This window comes from Rutidosis leptorrhynchoides, unplaced genomic scaffold (assembly GCF_046630445.1).
Source record: "Rutidosis leptorrhynchoides isolate AG116_Rl617_1_P2 unplaced genomic scaffold, CSIRO_AGI_Rlap_v1 contig45, whole genome shotgun sequence".
Taxonomy (NCBI): domain Eukaryota; kingdom Viridiplantae; phylum Streptophyta; class Magnoliopsida; order Asterales; family Asteraceae; genus Rutidosis; species Rutidosis leptorrhynchoides.
Genome location: NW_027266683.1, coordinates 90,241 through 108,139, shown reverse-complemented (window position 1 = coordinate 108,139; position 17,899 = coordinate 90,241). Strand labels below are relative to the sequence as shown.

General features: G+C 35.5%; 1 protein-coding gene and 1 pseudogene across 1 annotated transcript; one reads left to right on the top strand and one right to left on the bottom strand.

The window, feature by feature from the left end:
• The first annotated feature begins 285 nt into the window (after window positions 1-285).
• LOC139883788 (uncharacterized) lies at window positions 286-5,697 on the top strand (annotated as a pseudogene).
• Window positions 5,698-7,284: 1,587 nt separating this feature from the next.
• On the bottom strand, window positions 7,285-9,169 carry LOC139883791 (transcription factor GTE7-like). The gene is made up of 3 exons (XM_071867919.1): window positions 7,763-9,169; window positions 7,447-7,648; window positions 7,285-7,337 (listed from the first exon to the last, which is right to left on the bottom strand). Exons 1-3 carry the CDS (start codon window positions 9,167-9,169, stop codon window positions 7,285-7,287), a joined length of 1,662 nt encoding a protein of 553 aa, XP_071724020.1.
• Window positions 9,170-17,899: the final 8,730 nt, after the last annotated feature.

Here is a 17,899-nt window from a genome sequence, read left to right as displayed (position 1 = left end):
GTTTTGGTTTCGACAAGATATGCAATGCAAGCTTCTTCACAATACGCTAGAAATATCGAACCGAATCAAAAAAATTTGAGGTTAAACCGAATCAAATTGATTCATTGAGGGGGTGTTTATTCATTGAGACAGGACAAGCCCATGAGAATTTTATGAAGGAAAAAAAGGCCCAGATTGCTTCAGCCTGTAGTTTTATTATATCAGCAATTCAAAGCATCGTCACTTCCAAGTGTGATTTTCAACTAAACAACAACTAGGGTTTTAGGGTTTAAGCATTTTTCCCCAATGGCGTCTGCTCCTGATTCAACTAAACCTATGGAGAGAAAGAAGAAGCGAAAAGCTTTGGACAAAGCTAAGAAGCAACGCGACATTAACGATGAAACTCAAGATCCACTTCCCCCCAATTCCATTCCTCAACAATCGGATTATAAAAAAGATCCCAATGGCTTACCAGAGTTTCATATCAGCGTATTCAACAACTTAGCTTCGTCCGACGCCTCCGCAAGATACGAAGCTGCCGAATCTTTAGTCAGAGAGTTGCAGGATGTCCAAAATGCTTATGATAAGCTGCAAGTTAAGGAAATGATTGATGGTGATGGTGGTGGTGCTCTTAAATTGGAGGCTAATAAAGATGATGGCTTGAATGATTGTGCTCCATCTGTTCGATATGCTGTTCGCAGGCTTTTTCGCGGTATATCTTCATCTAGAGAGGTAATTTTAGTTTTGCTTTTTATAACTCATGGAGATAGTTTTCAGTTTATGTTGTAAGTAATGAATTCATTTATGCAGTGTGCAAGGCAAGGCTTTGCTTTGGGGTTGACATTGTTAATTGGGGCAGTTAAAAGCATCAAAACGGACTCTTTACTTAAACTTACTGTGGATATATTGGAAGTTGCTTCATCAATGAAAGGGCAGGTGTGTAAATAACTTATTTTATGCACAACGTTATTGTTCAATTCGCTTCAATGTCATTGAAATTGTTTCTCCTGTTTCATAGGAAGTGAAGGATCGTCTTTTGGGTCGCCTTTTTGCGTATGGTGCACTCTCACGTTCAGGAAGACTACTTGAAGACTGGAAGTCTGATAGAAATACTCCTCATATAAAGGAATTCATCGGTGCTATTATCTCACTCGCATCTAAAAAGCGATACTTGCAAGAGCCTGCTGTCTCAATTATTATAGACTTGTGTGAAAAGGTGTGTTCTTTTTGATAAACTACTTTTATTGTCCTAATTCACTCTAGCTTTTGAATTTTCTGAAGCTTGAAGAGTGAAATGAAAACTTAACTGCTTTTTTTCTGCAATGCTATTGCAATATTAATGTGTATATGATTGTTACAGTAATGTATACTCCCATTTTTTATTCCCTGACTTATTTGTCTGGATTTCTTTATAGAATGTTCTTCTCTTCTGCAAATTGTTTATGCTTGCATGGGGGCTTTATTTTTTTATGACTGACGTATATGTTTATTTTAGTTTCTCTCTCTATGTCACTAGTGATTTCCTTGTGTAATGCGGTTTTGATAAATGTTTTGAAAAGCATTGATGTTCAGTAAATGGTCCTTCTTGCAGTTGCCAACTGAAGCATTGTTAGGTCATGTTCTTGAAGCCCCCGAACTTCAGGGATGGTTTGAAAAAGCAACAGATGTTGGAAATCCTGATGCATTGCTTTTAGCTTTGAAAATTCGAGAAACAATTTCTAATGACAGCACAAAACTTGGCTCGCTTCTGCCAACTCCGTTCAGCTCTAGTAAACTTTTTGCTGCTGATCATCTGTCATCTCTTGCTAACTGCTTGAAGGTGATAACTCACGTGAATTTTTTATTTGGTTAATACACTAATTCTGCAAATGATGGTAGATAATCATTGACATTTTGAATGTGTTGATATGGCAGGAGTCCACCTTCTGCCAGCCTCGGGTTCACAGTGTCTGGCCTGTTTTGGTTAATCTTCTCCTTCCCGATGTGATTTTGCAAGCTGAAGATCCAGCAACAGTTTCTAATTCTTTAAAGAAGCACAAAAAAAGTCGGAAATGTAGCTCTTCAGAAGAAGAAATCGCAAAGAACGTTCAGTCTTTTTGTGAAGTTGTTGTAGAAGGATCTCTTATTTTTTCGTCTCATGATCGTAAGCACCTGGCATTTGACATTCTACTTCTACTCCTCCCCAGACTGCCTGCTTCTTTGATTCCGAATGTTCTGTCTTGCAAAGTTGTCCAGTGTCTGACGGATATACTGTCCACGAAAGACTCTTGGCTATATAAAGTTGCGCAACACTTTCTGAAAGAGTTATTGGAGTGGGTTAAGAATGACGATGTCAGAAGAGTAGCTGTTATTGTTGCGTTACAGAAACATAGCAGTGGAAAATTTGATGCGAGTACGAGGACAAAACTGTCAAAGATCTGATGGCTGGGTTTAAAACTGAAGCCGGTTGCATGCTCTTCGTTCAGAGCTCAGTGAATATGTTTCTTGAAGAAGGTTATGCTTCGGAAGAGCCTTCAGATCAGAGTCAAACAACAGATGAAAATTCAGAGATAGTTCCCCTTGAGGATAAGGATTCAGTGACAGCGGCCGCAAATTCAGATTCATTGAAAAGTTGGGTTGTAGAATCCATTCCCTCTATTTTGAAATATTTGAAGCTGGATCCCGAAGCAAAGTTCAGCGTGCAAAAGGAAATTTTGAAGTTTCTGGCTGTTCAGGGTCTATTTTCTGCATCTCTTGGTACTGAACTGACATCATTTGAACTACAGGAGAAATTTAGGTGGCCAAAAGCAGCCACTTCCAGTGCTCTTTGTACAATGTGTATCGAGCAGCTCCAGTTATTACTAGCAAGTGCTCAGAAGGCCGAGGGATCTAGTTCTTTTGCGAATGGGATTGAGCCGAATGATCTTGGATCCTTCTTCATGCGCTTCCTGGGTACATTACGTAACATTCCATCAGTTTCGTTATTTCGAACTTTGAGCGACGATGACGAAAAAGCTTTCAAAGGTTTGCAAGACATGGAAGCTAGGCTTTCAAGAGAGGTAATTCTATTATCTCCTTATCTCATGTGACATTGTTAATGCTGTTGACAATATACTTCTTTTGAGGTTGAGGCGACTAGCCGATCTTTGAGTTTTCTTGTAATGTATTTTTTTGTTTTTGTTTTTGCTTTATGTATACAAACCATTTTTTATCCTTTTGTACTCTATTTGTTCTTTAGTCTTGAGAACTGATGGCATTTCAAATAATGTTCTGTTGGCAGGAAAGGAAATGTGGCCTCAGTGCTAGTGGGCATAAATTGCATGCAATGAGGTATTTGCTGATTCAATTACTGCTCCAAGTGCTTCTTCGCCCAGGGGAATTTTCAGATGCTGCCTCTGAACTCATGATATGTTGTAAGAAAGCATTTGAGCTTTCTGATCTCCTTGAATCGTCAGGAGATGATGAGATGGATGACACTGCAGAACCAGATTTAATGGATGTCCTTGTTGATACACTTCTTTCATTGTTACCTCAGTCATCGGCTTCTATGCGCTCTGCTATCGAGCAGGTGAGTTCAATTTGCATGTGTATATTTAAATTTTTCATGTTAGCTTGTTATTTCAATTTTTGACATCAGTAAATTTTGATACATTATCCATGTAATTGATGGGTCTCTAATTAAGATGAATCCTTGTAGTTTTATTGTAGTATAAATGTTTTAGGCATCTAACATAACCTACCTTTTTAAAGACTTTATACATTTATGTCTTATTGGCTGTTGTGCATTTGAGATGATTAATAATGGTTTTTGATGAAGAGAATACAATAGCTATCTTGAAATTTGTGTTTGTGAAATACCGCAATATCTGCCTGGTAATTTGTTGGTTTGAACAATACTGATGTCAACAGAATATTTATCTATACCTTCACATACCTGAATTTCTTATCATTAATAAAACCATTTGTTTTCCGTAGGTTTTCAAATATTTCTGTGACAATGTCACTCATGATGGCCTGCTACGGATGTTGAGGGTTGTTAAGAAAGATTTGAAACCTTCTAGGCGCAAAGAGGCTGAGAGTGAAGATGACGAAGAAGATGAAGATATCCTTGGTATTGAAGAAGATGAGGAAATTGATGAAGCTGTGACACATGAAATGGCTGAGAGTGATGAACAAACTGACGACTCTGAAGCAGTAGTTGAAGCTGGAGAAGGAAGTCATCCTGATGGTTCCGGTGATGCCACGAGCGATTCTGATGAGTCAGATGAAGGAATGGATGATGAGGCTATGTTCCGAATGGACACCTATCTTGCCCGCATTTTCCAGGAGAAGAAGAATCAAGCTGGGATTGGGAGTGAAACTGCCCAATCTCAGCTTGTCCAGTTCAAACTCCGGGTCCTTTCATTACTGGAAATATACCTGCATGAAAATCCAGGCAAGTGTTTGTTCATTTAGTACGCCACTGCATGTTTCTTCTTTATGAGCATGTTATTTTAATTGGTGCAACGTTACTTTTAGCCTTTGGCCAGTCATTCATAATGGACTAGAAGCAAGTTTTAACATTATACTTTCTCACAGTTATTGGGGATTTACTTTCCCAATGTGGAGAAGTAATTAATTGCTAGTGTCGTATGACACTTAAGCTAGCAGTAGGTACATTTGATGTGCCTCTGTGTGTGATTTGAAATAAATCTGATGGACATGTCACCATTCCATGACAGCAATTTGGCCATTACATTCATAATATCACAAACTTATGTGTTTGATGCTCTTTGCCTTTGTTTCTCTTTTGCTATCATGCAGGAACATGAGATTTATAGTCTTAGTTGAAATATCTTCCTACTGATTATTTCAACTTTTGTTCTGAAACCTGACTTTTGTTCTCTGATTGACTGAACAAATGCAGGTAAACCACAAGTTCTTACTGCATTCTCAAACTTGGCTCAGGCATTTGTCGACACGAATACTGCAGAAGGGAATGAACAGCTTGCCCAGCGTATATGGGGAATTCTGCAAAAGCAAATATTCAAAGGGAAAGATTTCCCGAAGGGTGAAGCTCTGCAATTATCTATTCTAGAAGCTTTGTTGGAAAAGAACCTAAAGTTAGCATCAAAACCATTCAAGCGAAAGAAGTCGAGTAAACCAACCAAAAAGCAGCAGTCAGCCTCCAAGGACAGACACAAAATGAACATTACTCTAGCACAGAATTCGACTTTTTGGATTTTGAAGATCGTCGATGCTAGGAACTTCTCAGAGCCAGAACTTCAAAGAATTATTGAAATCTTCCAGAATGTGTTGGTGGGTTATCTTAACAGCAAAAAGTCACAAATAAAGTCTGGATTCTTTAAAGAAATATTTCGAAGAAGGCCATGGATTGGACAGAAACTTTTTAGTTTCCTGCTGGAGAAATGCATTGATGCAAAACTAGAGTATCGTCGAGTCGAAGCATTTGATCTTGTGATTGAAATTTTCAAGTCTATGGTTCAAACCAACGCTGATGAAAGTAGTCGTGCCGCTTCAAAGAAAACTTTGAAAAGCCACCTGGACAAACTTGCATCTCTAATGAAGGATACAGTGTCAAATACGCCTAAGAAGCATGTACGGTTGTTCTGGTCTAAGGTCTTCCAAATGATAACAACTCTAAAACTAACCAAGACGTTTCTTAAGGAGTTGGGTCCAGATCTTCAAGCTGCATGTGAATCCCAACTTGGACAGATTTTCCTAGATTTCAAGAAATAAGAATCACAAGTTATGGGTTCTGCTGGCAGATTGTTGGCTGGATCTCATCCAATCAGGTATTGACGATGCCTCTTTGACTGAAAATTGAGACCTCATTCTGAAGCTTCATGTTTTTTGATCAGAAATCTCATGAACTTGTACGATGGTGTAATTTTCGCAGTTTCTATTTATTTATTGCTTTCAAGTAAAATTCTAGCTCACCGAGTGTTAGATGGAAAATTTTGATATTTGTCAAAAACTGTGGCATGTCATAGGATTAAAGTGTTTTGTATTGAACTATTTTTTCAGTCATTATTATTAATTTATTCGAAGTGCTGGATTTTGATGCATGTTGAGGAAGTTGTTTTCTGTTAAAGATCACATGTTTTTGGAAATGAATACCTTACATGAAGGCTTATTATGTTGAGATGGATCATATTTCTTATTACGATAACAGTCTTAACCGTCTTTTTTGTTTGCCTTAAATTTAATAGACTTGATGAATTTGTATCAAGGCTGGTAATAGTATCACCTGAGCTGAGGTTGAAAACTCATTTACATTACAATATCTTGGAATGAGTAGATAGAACTTGGAAGTGAATTTATGGATGTAATATGGTACCAATTGGAACTAAACATACGTTTTCTTATGGTTATCATTTAGACCATAAATTACTATTTAGATAATATGGCAACTGCAAATAGTCGCTTTCATGCAATTTCTCTTTTCTTTTGTTTGGACCTTCCCAAGCAAGCTTACACAAGTCATACAGTGTCTTAAATTGATTGAATTGAAGCAACTACTTCAACAACAGGAAGGAAGGCCTTTTGTCTTCTGGGTAACCAATTCGATTCATTTCTCATTTTAATTGGTTTGGTGGTATAATTTAAAATAGAAAACGTGACATGCTCACATTTGGGTGGATCATTGATTCGTCTTTACACGCTGTCAAGTTTTTAAAGTATAAGCCTTTCTGGCACCCTACAATCCATTCAAATTCACATGCTGCTTAGCTTAGCTTAGCTTAGCTTATATAGTCTAGCCTTTTAATTTAGTATTTTTTTTTTCCATCTCAAAGCTTAGCTCTCTGGTTGTTGAAAACATAAAAGAAACTCCCACCAAAAACAGGCTGGAGGAGGAAGCAGTATGTTATATGTATAAATAAATTCAATTAAAGACAAAAAGGAAGCTGCAAGAGATTGAAAGATAACATCAAAAAGAAAGTTGCAAGCTAAAAATCATTCATTACTATCCATACTGAAAAATACACAAAGAAGAGTATTTTCAAACCCTTCTTATCTCTCTCTCTCTCTCTAAAGTAAAGTTTATCCTAATTAGTTCCTAGCCCTTCCAAACTACACATAAGGTTCACTAATCCTACAGTTTTCATTTGTCCTCAATTTCTAAATACACAATTCGAAAAAAAACCTCCCCCCATATCATTTCTCAAAACAAGCCAACCCACTCTCTGCAAAACAGATTCCAATTTTCGCTCGGCTCTTCATTTTCCAGAACCCACATTGAATACCTCCTTCAATTCAGGGGCAAACACAACCAAAAAACAGCTGATCAATGTGGAAACTTCTTCAGTTAGATAAGACGACATCCTATGACCGTGCATCATCAGACTCGCTCCCGGATGAACTGCCTGAATCCGAATCTGCAAGAAACATCACAACATACGGGAATAAGGCATTGTGCCCGACCATAATACAATTTCATTGCAATGTTCCATAACCAATGACAACATTAGGCTATTTGGTATATACCACTTGATGACGAGTCGCTACCAGAGCTGCTAGAACTACTTGAACTGCCACTAACATGTCCATTATCCTTCTCAATCTCCACAGGAGGAAAACTACTCATCGGCATTTCATCTCCGATATCCACGTCCTCCTCCCCTGCATCCAGTTTCTTGGATTTCTTTGGCTCAATTGCCACATCCATTTTCTCACTCATGGGAAACTCCTACACCACCAAACACAATTCAAAAAATTAACTTTAAGACGCATAAAACTGAAAAGTAAACCGAAATTAGCTGATGCTGACGTAAAGTCAGTATATACAACACAATGTACTTACCCTGCTGCCATCATTAGCAACCATATTAGTCCCCATGAGTGCTTGCCGTTTAATCTTGCTCACCATCTTCTTATAATTGGTCACGAATCTATCAAGCTCCCACAGAGTCTCTGTATCCACAGCTTCAATGTCGAGCTCAATCTCATCCCCATCCTGCGTCAAATGCCCATTCCTCTTTCTAATAATCTGAACGACTTGTTCCATTTTCTCCTGTGGCAAACTCTGTAACCCAAGACCCAATTTATGCTTCTCCTCCATTGTCATTTCTCTTTTATTGGGATCTTTCGCCTTGGGCTTAGGCTGCTTCAAAGGTTTCACAAGTGGAACCTTGACCGGAGATGGTGTTCTTACAGGTGCAGCCGATAAAGGTTGGTTTTGATTTGACCCGCTAGCCACTGGAGCACCCTGCAATGGTTCGGATTTGGCCTCGCTCATGACAATGTTATCATCGTCTCTTTGCGTCTGTGGCTCGATCCGATTCCATGAACTTGCTTGAACTTCTTCTTCATAAACTCTATGGTGATGGTCATCGACTACCATTTCTTCCACCGCTTTAAGTTTATCACCCACTGGCCAATACAATTCTTCGAATTTGGCAAGTAGTTGCTCTGCCAAATTGTAAACATGGTGACCCTTTGGATTGTACATCATCGCATTGTTGAAAGTCAACCTCACGTCTGCCGCAAATTCCACCGGCGATTCATACAAATTCTTCGACATGTTTGATTTGACGGTACCCAGATCCATTGGGGTTTTCACAATATCATAATAATCATGGAGATTCATACCCACTACGTCAACAGGAGAATTAAATATATACCCGAACTTATGCTTCATCAATTTGGTCAAAATCTGGGCACAGTTCTTCAACATGGTCGCATTTTCAGGGTTCACAGCGGCTGGCACAGGTAATGGCCGCTTATTGCCGGCGAATTTCTTGTTCGAAGATTTCTTATTGTGGGGAGCGGATCGGGATTGGATTTGATGAGACTCGATCCGTCCTCTGAGCCCACGAATCTGCTCAAGCTCAGAAATTAACCGATCCTTGAGCTCGGTCAGCCCTTTTTTTGAATACGACGAGATACTGAAATCCACATAACCTCGGCCGCTAAATTCGCCTCCTTGGCCGCGGCCGCTAGGTTTACGATTTATTGAAGACGCATCGTCCAACGCGCCGGATTGAGTTACGATCGGCGACTCATCTATATCGCCGTTATGATTATTGTAATTATTGACAACCGTCTGGTGAAATTGCCTCTTTTTCGAAAATTCAGGGTTAGGGTTAGGGATCTTTTGGTTAGAAAAGGGGAGTTTCCCCATGAATTTCGCACCGCCGTTGCCTCCTCCACCGCCGCCGCTTCTTGGCCAATCTGTTTCGCTTCGATTGGCTAATACCGCCGAAGCCATAGAAGATCAGAACCGCACAGGTCCAGCTCGACGTCTCCAAGAGCGTGGCCCTCAATTCTCAATCCAAAAGGCCAACAAAACATGAAATGAGCGGAACGTGACTTCAAATCGCCGCTGGATCTAGCTCACGCGCCTCCTTTTCCTCCCCTTCGGAGAACCTAAAAAAAGAATTATTTAATTTCTATAAAAAAAGAATTTGATGAGTGTTTGGGATTTTTTTTACCCTAAACGCGAGCGAAGAACAATACGGGGCTAGAGCCTCTTCTTAAAGAGGATCAGATCTGCCCGTTTGCGTGTCGGGCAGCATCTCCACCCTTCATTTCGTTATCTGACGGTTGATTTCGATCTTCTGAGCTGCCCGCTTTGTTTGACCGGCTGATTTGGCGTGGACGGTTGAGGTGTGGACAATTTCACACGTGGATTTACGTAAGCCGTCGATCTCATCCCTTTCAGATTTGTTAATTTGGGTTGCATTTGGCGTGAATCTAGGGTTTTTATGTGATGACGTGTGATGATCCTATTGGGAAGGAAGTACACACGGATGTAGAAATTGTGAATCAAACGCGTGAAGCAGCCTGCACGTGTTAAGGGTAAAAGAGTAAACTGACGTATTGCCTCTGTTTGTTTAATAGTTCAATTATTAAAAACAGGCCTCTCATCAAATAGTGGCCGTCCATTATTTAATTTTTCTGTTAGCTTTTACGTATATCTCCTCGTTATTGTTTTTCTTTTTTTGTTTTCACATTTTACTTTTTAACACATATTTTGAGCTCTATTAAAATGATTTTAAAAAGAAAAAGAAAAATACTCTATTAAAATGAATGACAAGGGGTGGGCATTATTCCAATCGAAAACCAAACCAAATTGAGTGGTATAGTTTGGTTTGGTTTTAATTTTTAATTTATCATGAAAATCCGGTTTAAACGAATTGAATCGGTTTAAATATGGTTTAGTTTGGTCTCATTTTTGGTTTAAATCGATTAAAACTGAATAACAATTATGTAATAGGTAATTGATAGTTTGTTGAAAGTGATCTAAGCAAGTTTGTGAGAGCATGCTGGTGGATCTGGAGTAATAGAAATAAGGTTATTTTTTAAGCTATTTGTAGTAGGCCGGAATACAGTGTGGCAGCATTGCGGAATACAGTTTGTAAATTCCTTCTCCTACTGCTCATGCACCGCCGGCAATTACTGCTCAATCGACAAAATTAACTTTGATGCTGGTGTTTTATTTATGATTCACCAAACAACAGTTATGATTTTGTCGTTAGAGATTCAAGAGGAACTGTTGTTCATGCTGAAAATGGTCATCTAGGAGCAGCTGAAGATGCCTATCATGCAGAATGCCTAGCAGCATGGAGAGCCATTTCATGGGCTTCAAACATGCAAATTCGAAAGCTGGTGTTGGAAGGGGACTGCCAGCTGCTAATTAATGAATTCAGATTACCAACGGGAAGCGACACGATTCCTGGTTTACTGATCAACAAAGTAAAGAAGAATGCTAGTTCCTTTCTTTCATGTTCTGTTTTTTTTTGTTAAGCGAGAAGGTAATAAGGTAGCACGTGGACTAACAAAATTGTATTCAAATTTTCCTTATGTTTCTACTTTTCTCCCCTTTAGCAAGTTGCCTGAGGCAATCGCAGACATTGTCCGATTGGATATTTTAAATGAATGTAATTGACGCTATGCCGACCATTATAAAATAAATAAAAAAAAAAGAATAATTCTAACAAAAAATCTTATTTTATTACTATTATTATTATATGCCTTACATGATTTAAGCTGAACCAATTAAACAAATTAATCTAAACCAAACCGAACTAATAATTATATAATTATACATTTAAATTATATAAATAGATTTTAGAACTTAGTTCAGACAGAACCGAATTAAACCATTATATATTGATTTATTTTGGTTTGGTTTGAGAAAAAGAATATTTCAGTTTGATTTGAAAATTTCTAAAGCATTTTAAATGTAGTTTGATTTGGTCTGGTATCCAAATTGAACCGTGCTTGCATTTTTTTTTTGTCAAGTTCTGGAATACGAACCTTTTCAAGATTTTTTTTTTTGAGTTAACTTTCCAAGACTTTTGTTTAAAAACAAAGTGTCGAATACTTTTTTTTTTTCCTTTTTTTTTTTATATATATTAAGGGCCTTATTGTAGCCAGATAAATGTGATTGTTATTTATATGACCATACACATTATTTGAAGAAGAAAAAAAAATTAAGATGATAGAATGAACGTATAAGCAGTGCACGTTATTTAATCGAACATAGCAATGGATTGAGTAGCTCGATCTTAATTAAAATGGTTGGAAGCCTCCTTCAGTATGAAATCTAAGAGAAGTTTTGTCTTTTATTTCTTTCACATCGATCTGTGCAAAATGCAAAATGCAAAAAATGATTGTATGTTGTTTGGATCAAACTCGGAACATGAGTGGGGTGTTAAGCGGCCTTCGACCTGTGAGGGTGACCCCAATCGATAAACAGTTTTGGTGGTGGCCACCCTCTCATGGCGAGAGGGGTGCTCTACTAACCCGAGTAGTTAGGACGTATGTTTAGGTGTGACTTCAAACGGACAAATCGAAAGGCATTAGACACCCTTTCAAAGGAAGATTTATATCAACAACCAATCATTTTAATGTCTCACTTGGTCACAAACTCACGCAACTGAGCTCGACAATTACAAACTATAATAAAAGTGTTTATAAATAAGTCAAATCACCAGACAGAGTTGTATTTAGAAAGATTTTGAGATCTTGAAACACTATTCCTAGACTATTCATAACTCTCGTATTTATTGGTCAGTTTTTTTTTGTCCTTCTATCCTGTCCTTCCATATGCAATTATTGTTGTGTCAGTTCATTCTTGGCTATTGGTACTTTTTTCATGTACTGCCCTCAATTTGGTCCACACAATTAAAAAGATTACATACAGGCTCTTGATCTCTCAACTTGATATGGGTGTCTTTGAAATTTCACTGACGCGTTCTATCTCACTCTCTCAATGTGTAGTATTGATTTCTACTATCCGTTGGTCACGCGCAAAACGTGTACTTCATCTGACTTTCTTTGCTTCTTTTAATTGAATTAACCCAAAACCATAAACAAAACAAAAGTATTTTCTCTCTCTCCATTCTCTCACGTCTTCTTTATTTCTTTTTTTCTCCCTTCTCTCTCTCAATTCATCCATTCCTTAATCCTTTATTCTCCATCGTACTATGGATTATTATCATTATAAAAATAAGTCTCAAATTTTTCCTTTCAAACAAACTCAGCATCGCTGCCATCCCCAAACAACCAAACTGATGCAGAAACATAATGAAAACAACATCCTCTATGTATGATTTAACTTCTTCATCACTTATATATTAAATCCATGAGTTTTTCGTTTTTTTTTTTTTTTTTTTTTGCTGTTTTAAGCTTTCAACGGCAATTGAGAGTTAGTGTATAATTTTTTCTTCAATGGATTTTAGAGAAGAAGACAGACTCTTCTACAATACTGCTAAATTTCATGGGTAAGTCGTTTTGTATTCTGCAATTTTTTGGATTTTTGTTTTATGGGTCAAAATGTAATTGAAATTTGTGTTGAATTTTGAAATCGAGTTTTGACTCATTTCTAGGTCGATTTTGATAAAATTGATTGCATAATTGAGTTTGATAGCATGGTTACCATTGATTTTGACTATAAAAATATGGATGTTGGTTGAAAATTGGGTTGGTAATGTTCGTTTGAAGAGTGGGTGTGTTCTTGAGTCTGTGCTTGAACCCAAAAGATAAACTGACATAATCATATTATCATCATATTCTGCCTTCTAACCTGTATTTTGCACTCCTTTTAAATTTCCTATGATATTTGTTAAGTGTGAAAATTATGGCATGTTTTTTCTTCATCCACATTCTGATCTTGAGATGCAGTTTCATATATGTATGTTTCCCTTGTTTGAGTTATTCACCAACATACGATTCTAAATTTGCCATTTGCTGATTTTTTTTTTCTTTCCAATTTCAATTGATTATTTTGTTTAAGAGAAGAAATGTTCTTGATAGATATAAGATTTGGGATCTAAAATTTATATGCAAGACAAGCTTATGGGAGTAAAAATCAATCGAGCCATCAGATTTACTTGATTTTTGTTGTTATTTAATTTTACTCTTTGTTTGGATCAAACATTGTTGTTATAAAGAGTGGGAGTTTTTACTTCCTTCAAAAGAGTAACAACATTTTACATCAATATTTTCCTGCAAGAAAAAGAGAAAATTAAAAGTTTTCAATTAAGAGTAATTCTTTTTAATAGTTGCACAAATCAGATTATTATTTCATATAATGCTTATTGTTACACCATTATACATTTTTTAAGATTTTATATCTTTTGGTGAATTTTTTCACATTGTTTGTGTTTATGTGTTTGTCAAGTTGTTATAGTATTGAGTTGGTAGAGTATTAATAATTGAGTTCTTGATTGGTTAAAAAACAGGTAGTTGCAGATAGTGACGTGGTGGTTTTCGGTGTTCAAATTGGTTTATATTCTAGACTCTTTTGAAAGTTTAGTTTGTGAAATTCCTTTTTATCAATTTACTTAAGGCTTGTCTTTGTGAGATGTAGTTAAAGAAACGGTCTCAAAGCTAAGGTCCTAGCTATCAAAGAAGAACCTTTTGATTTTGGTTGATGTTGTCTTTTGGGATTTATAGGTTTAGTTTGACTTTTTAAATTCATTGCTGGTTTTGTAAACTTTAAATGTTGACAATTTCGCTAATTATAAAACCAAAGTTGAAATAATATATAGGATTATCCATAGTGGTAGGTGATTTTGATCAAGTGTTCCATACTTACTCTACAACTCTCTTCCTTACTGTTTAATTATATTATGAAATGTAGTGTTCAGTGTTAGTATTCTGAAATAAATTTTGGGCTCGGATGAGCAATTGAAATATTTTATTGTGTGTTCTTGATGGAATTTGTGGTGAGGATCATTATATTATGATTGTGATGTTATGAGGTATTGTCGGTTAATATGTTTAGGGCCAGAAATTTCTATGAATTGTATCTGGCTTTAGATTTTGCTATGTTTTTTGGGCATTGGACTAAATCTACTGGAGTTGCTTCTCATTTCTTACTATCAATTTTGGGCTAAAATTGCAACTTAATTCCTCACCTGAATTGCGCTCCTTTTGTTTTGTGTTATCATTTTATTTTATTTTCTTCTAGTTTGTCATTCATAATCAGCTCGGTCTTATTTTGGGATTTTCCTTCTACGAAATATTTTTGAGAGCATATCCTGATAGAAGAAGATATTAGAGGGAGATATCTTATTCAATAAGTGATTTTTTTAAATTGTGTGTAGTGGTTTCATTCATCCATCATTTTCTTATGTCAATACAAGTTTAAGGTTTTATAAAGCCACACAAATTATTACAGTGATTATCCAATCTTTATCTTTTCCATCTCAAAAGATTTTTCTTCTCATCTGACTTTCCTCGAGGTTATTCAACTACTCTGTGACACCCTCCTCGCGATTTTCCTCTAAGGACGGGAGATCACTCGAGGGGCGTCAGGAGTTATATTTTTCATACTTATCGATTTAACAAATAAATCTTTATTCGAGTTTTATATCCTCCATATTATATTAAAACATAAGTAAGTATTTCAGTTTCATATAAGTTTATAATAATAATAATAATAATAGCCAGGTTAAGTCAAAGACATACTTCGGCACAAGTGCCGCCCAATTGAGTTATTTAATGAAGATAAATACTATGCTCTGGTCGAGGCTGTGGAGTAATCTACCTCGGTCTCCGAATGAGATCTTATTCTACTAGTCCACGCTGAACTTTCCAACTATTCGTTACGTGTAAAAATTTAATTCAACGTTTATAAGATATAAAATCCCGTGAGTAGGTCGTTATTTATAGGAGGGTTATTCCCTCCCTTATATATATATACACATATTCTAGATTCTACCCACGGTAATATTTGAAAGTATTATCATTCAATGCATTTATCAAAATCTTACCTGGTCAACTAGGCGAGTCGATGATTTTAATATCAAATAATTTTATGTATTTAAAGTCAAAATCAACTTTCAATCAATTCAGACAATCATAAATTTCTATAATATGGTAACCACTTTATCCCACTTTTCGAACCTTTATCGGTTACCGATAAAGTCTAGTGTCCTTAGTTAGAACATCTACCTTTACTACTCCTCAACCAGGCTCTTGTTGAGCTACTGAACTACGGCTCGTACACCCTCCGTAGCCCAGCGCCATTTCATGACAACCCTTCTAGGCATTCTGTAGAACCGACGTGGAAAACTATCATGAGTTCCGTCGAACTCAGGAATCGATTTATGTATTTATCCGAATTTTCCACATGTGGTTACATGTAATAGTAATTTATTATAAATCTTTACGGACATTTATCCGCATAATTTATTTAGAATATATTTCCAGATATTTTCTCCCAAATTACATATATTATGATTATTTATCATATAATTCATAATATTTTCCCCAAAAATATATACATATATATCATTTTATTTTCCCAATTCCCAATTCGTATATATATATATATATATTTATATATAAAATACTACCAATCCTTGGTAGCTATTATATATATTATATATACAAACAATATGCATAAAGTACATAATAAAAATATAAGCGCCTTTTATAATTAAAAGTCTATTCACAGTAATGAAGACCGATAATTGCTAATCGATATTAGCTACTTCTCCAATGTCGCTCGTAGTTTTGTTACCTACTTGATGATATATAAAAATCATTATTTTTTCAAAACTAGTACAACTATTATTATTATCATCAGTAATAAATTTCATTAAATTAGTGATTTGTTTTTATAGAAAAATTCTATAAATCTTAATTAAGTTATGATAAAAATTTGATAGGTTTGGGTTGAGTAAAAATAATTTTATTAGGTTTTGAAGATAAAAATATCTTTTTAAGGTTTCAATTTAGGGTCGGAATCAGGTTCGGGATCGTGAAATGACAAGTATAACCTTTGACTTAAAGAGACGCGTTGCTAATTTCGTAGATTTTAAAAACACAGAAGGGTATAAAAGTCTTTTATTATAAAAACTAGTTATAAGAATCAGATCGAACCTGTACGAATTGAATGAACCGAAAAGCACTGATTTTATTACTAGGAAAAGACAATTTAACCTTTGACCAAATCTTGACCGAAATAAAGCGTGTTGGTAATTTTATAAATATTTTTAAAATGGAAGGGTAATATAGTCTTTTAATATAATGAGCCTATTTTTATCTTTTGCTATATAAATATTTGAACCAAATCGGTTCAATCATTTCACTTCATCTTCAACCTCCGGACGCGACAATTCTCTCTCTCGCCTCCATCTCTACTCGTCGTCGTTAACGCCGGAATCATGAATATGAGGTTATACATTGTCTATGATATATACGGGTGTTACATACTCGATCACTTAATCTCTAAAAATTTCTCTTTTCATTTTAATGTCTTTTATATTTCTTTATGCAGAAAAATTTCATTTCAAGTGTCATTGGTTTTCTTCAAAACAGAATTTTTCTTGGAGTAAGTTCAAATTTTGATCGAAAAAAGATTTCATTTCTCTGTTTATTTGATGGTGTTAAGTTATTTATGTTAATTAAACATGTTTTGAGGAAATTTGTTTATAAGTAATGCTAATTTGTGTGAAAAAAATTATGTCTTTTTTTTTTTTGCAGCGGTTTCAGCTTAGCTTGATAACAGATGGAGGCAATGTTGTTTAGCACGAGATAGATGGTCTCACCGTAATTTTAAAGTTGCAAGAAGCATGTGGATTATGTCCAAGTTTAACGATGTTACTTAAAATGGGAATAGAAATTAAGTTTCGTGATAAAATACTTAAAAAGATGTAGAGTTAATTCAAGACATAGAGACGGGATTTGAGCTCAACGAAAAAAATAGAAAAAGTTAGTAAACTGACTTCTAAAGGATATAATTATATAATCACTCATTCTTTTATTTGGATTTTTTATTGTCATGTCTAATGATATTCCAAAACAATATGCTACAAAATTATATGTATAAATTTATTAATTTTTGATGAGAGAACATGAATAATTGTCCAACTTCCCATGAAGAGTTTCAATATTCTTTTTTTTATCCCTAATGAAGATTAAGTTAATTTTTTATAATTCATCGTAGATCATTGAAGATTATACAGTGATCTTAGCTACAGCCTACACATATAGAACAGAGGATGTAGAATGGATGAATTGCGATGTGAGTTCTGTTTTACACTTTCAAAGACTTCACGCCACAATGCTTTTTCCTTTGCATTGTCAAATACGACTTTTGCACTGTATAAAGTTACAGACCTATTTATATTGAATTCTTTTATACAATTAAGTTAAATGATCATCTTTTTTGTTTACTACCGAGTAATACAAATAACTGTTCATAAAAAAATCATTATTTCTTCATTATAATAATTTTTATTCTAATCAGATCATAACCTTAATACAAAAGCTTTTTAAGGAAAAAGAAAGAATTACCAGACATTTTTTTTATGACAAACAGCTACAATTATTTTCCTGAGCACAATATCAGATGTGAAATGATAAAATTATAGAGACATTATAAACAAATATACGGACCTGAATTTCTTATCCACGTAAACATTACTTCAGCTCAAACCATTACTTTAGCTCAAATAAAAGGAGCAGAGGGGTATAATAC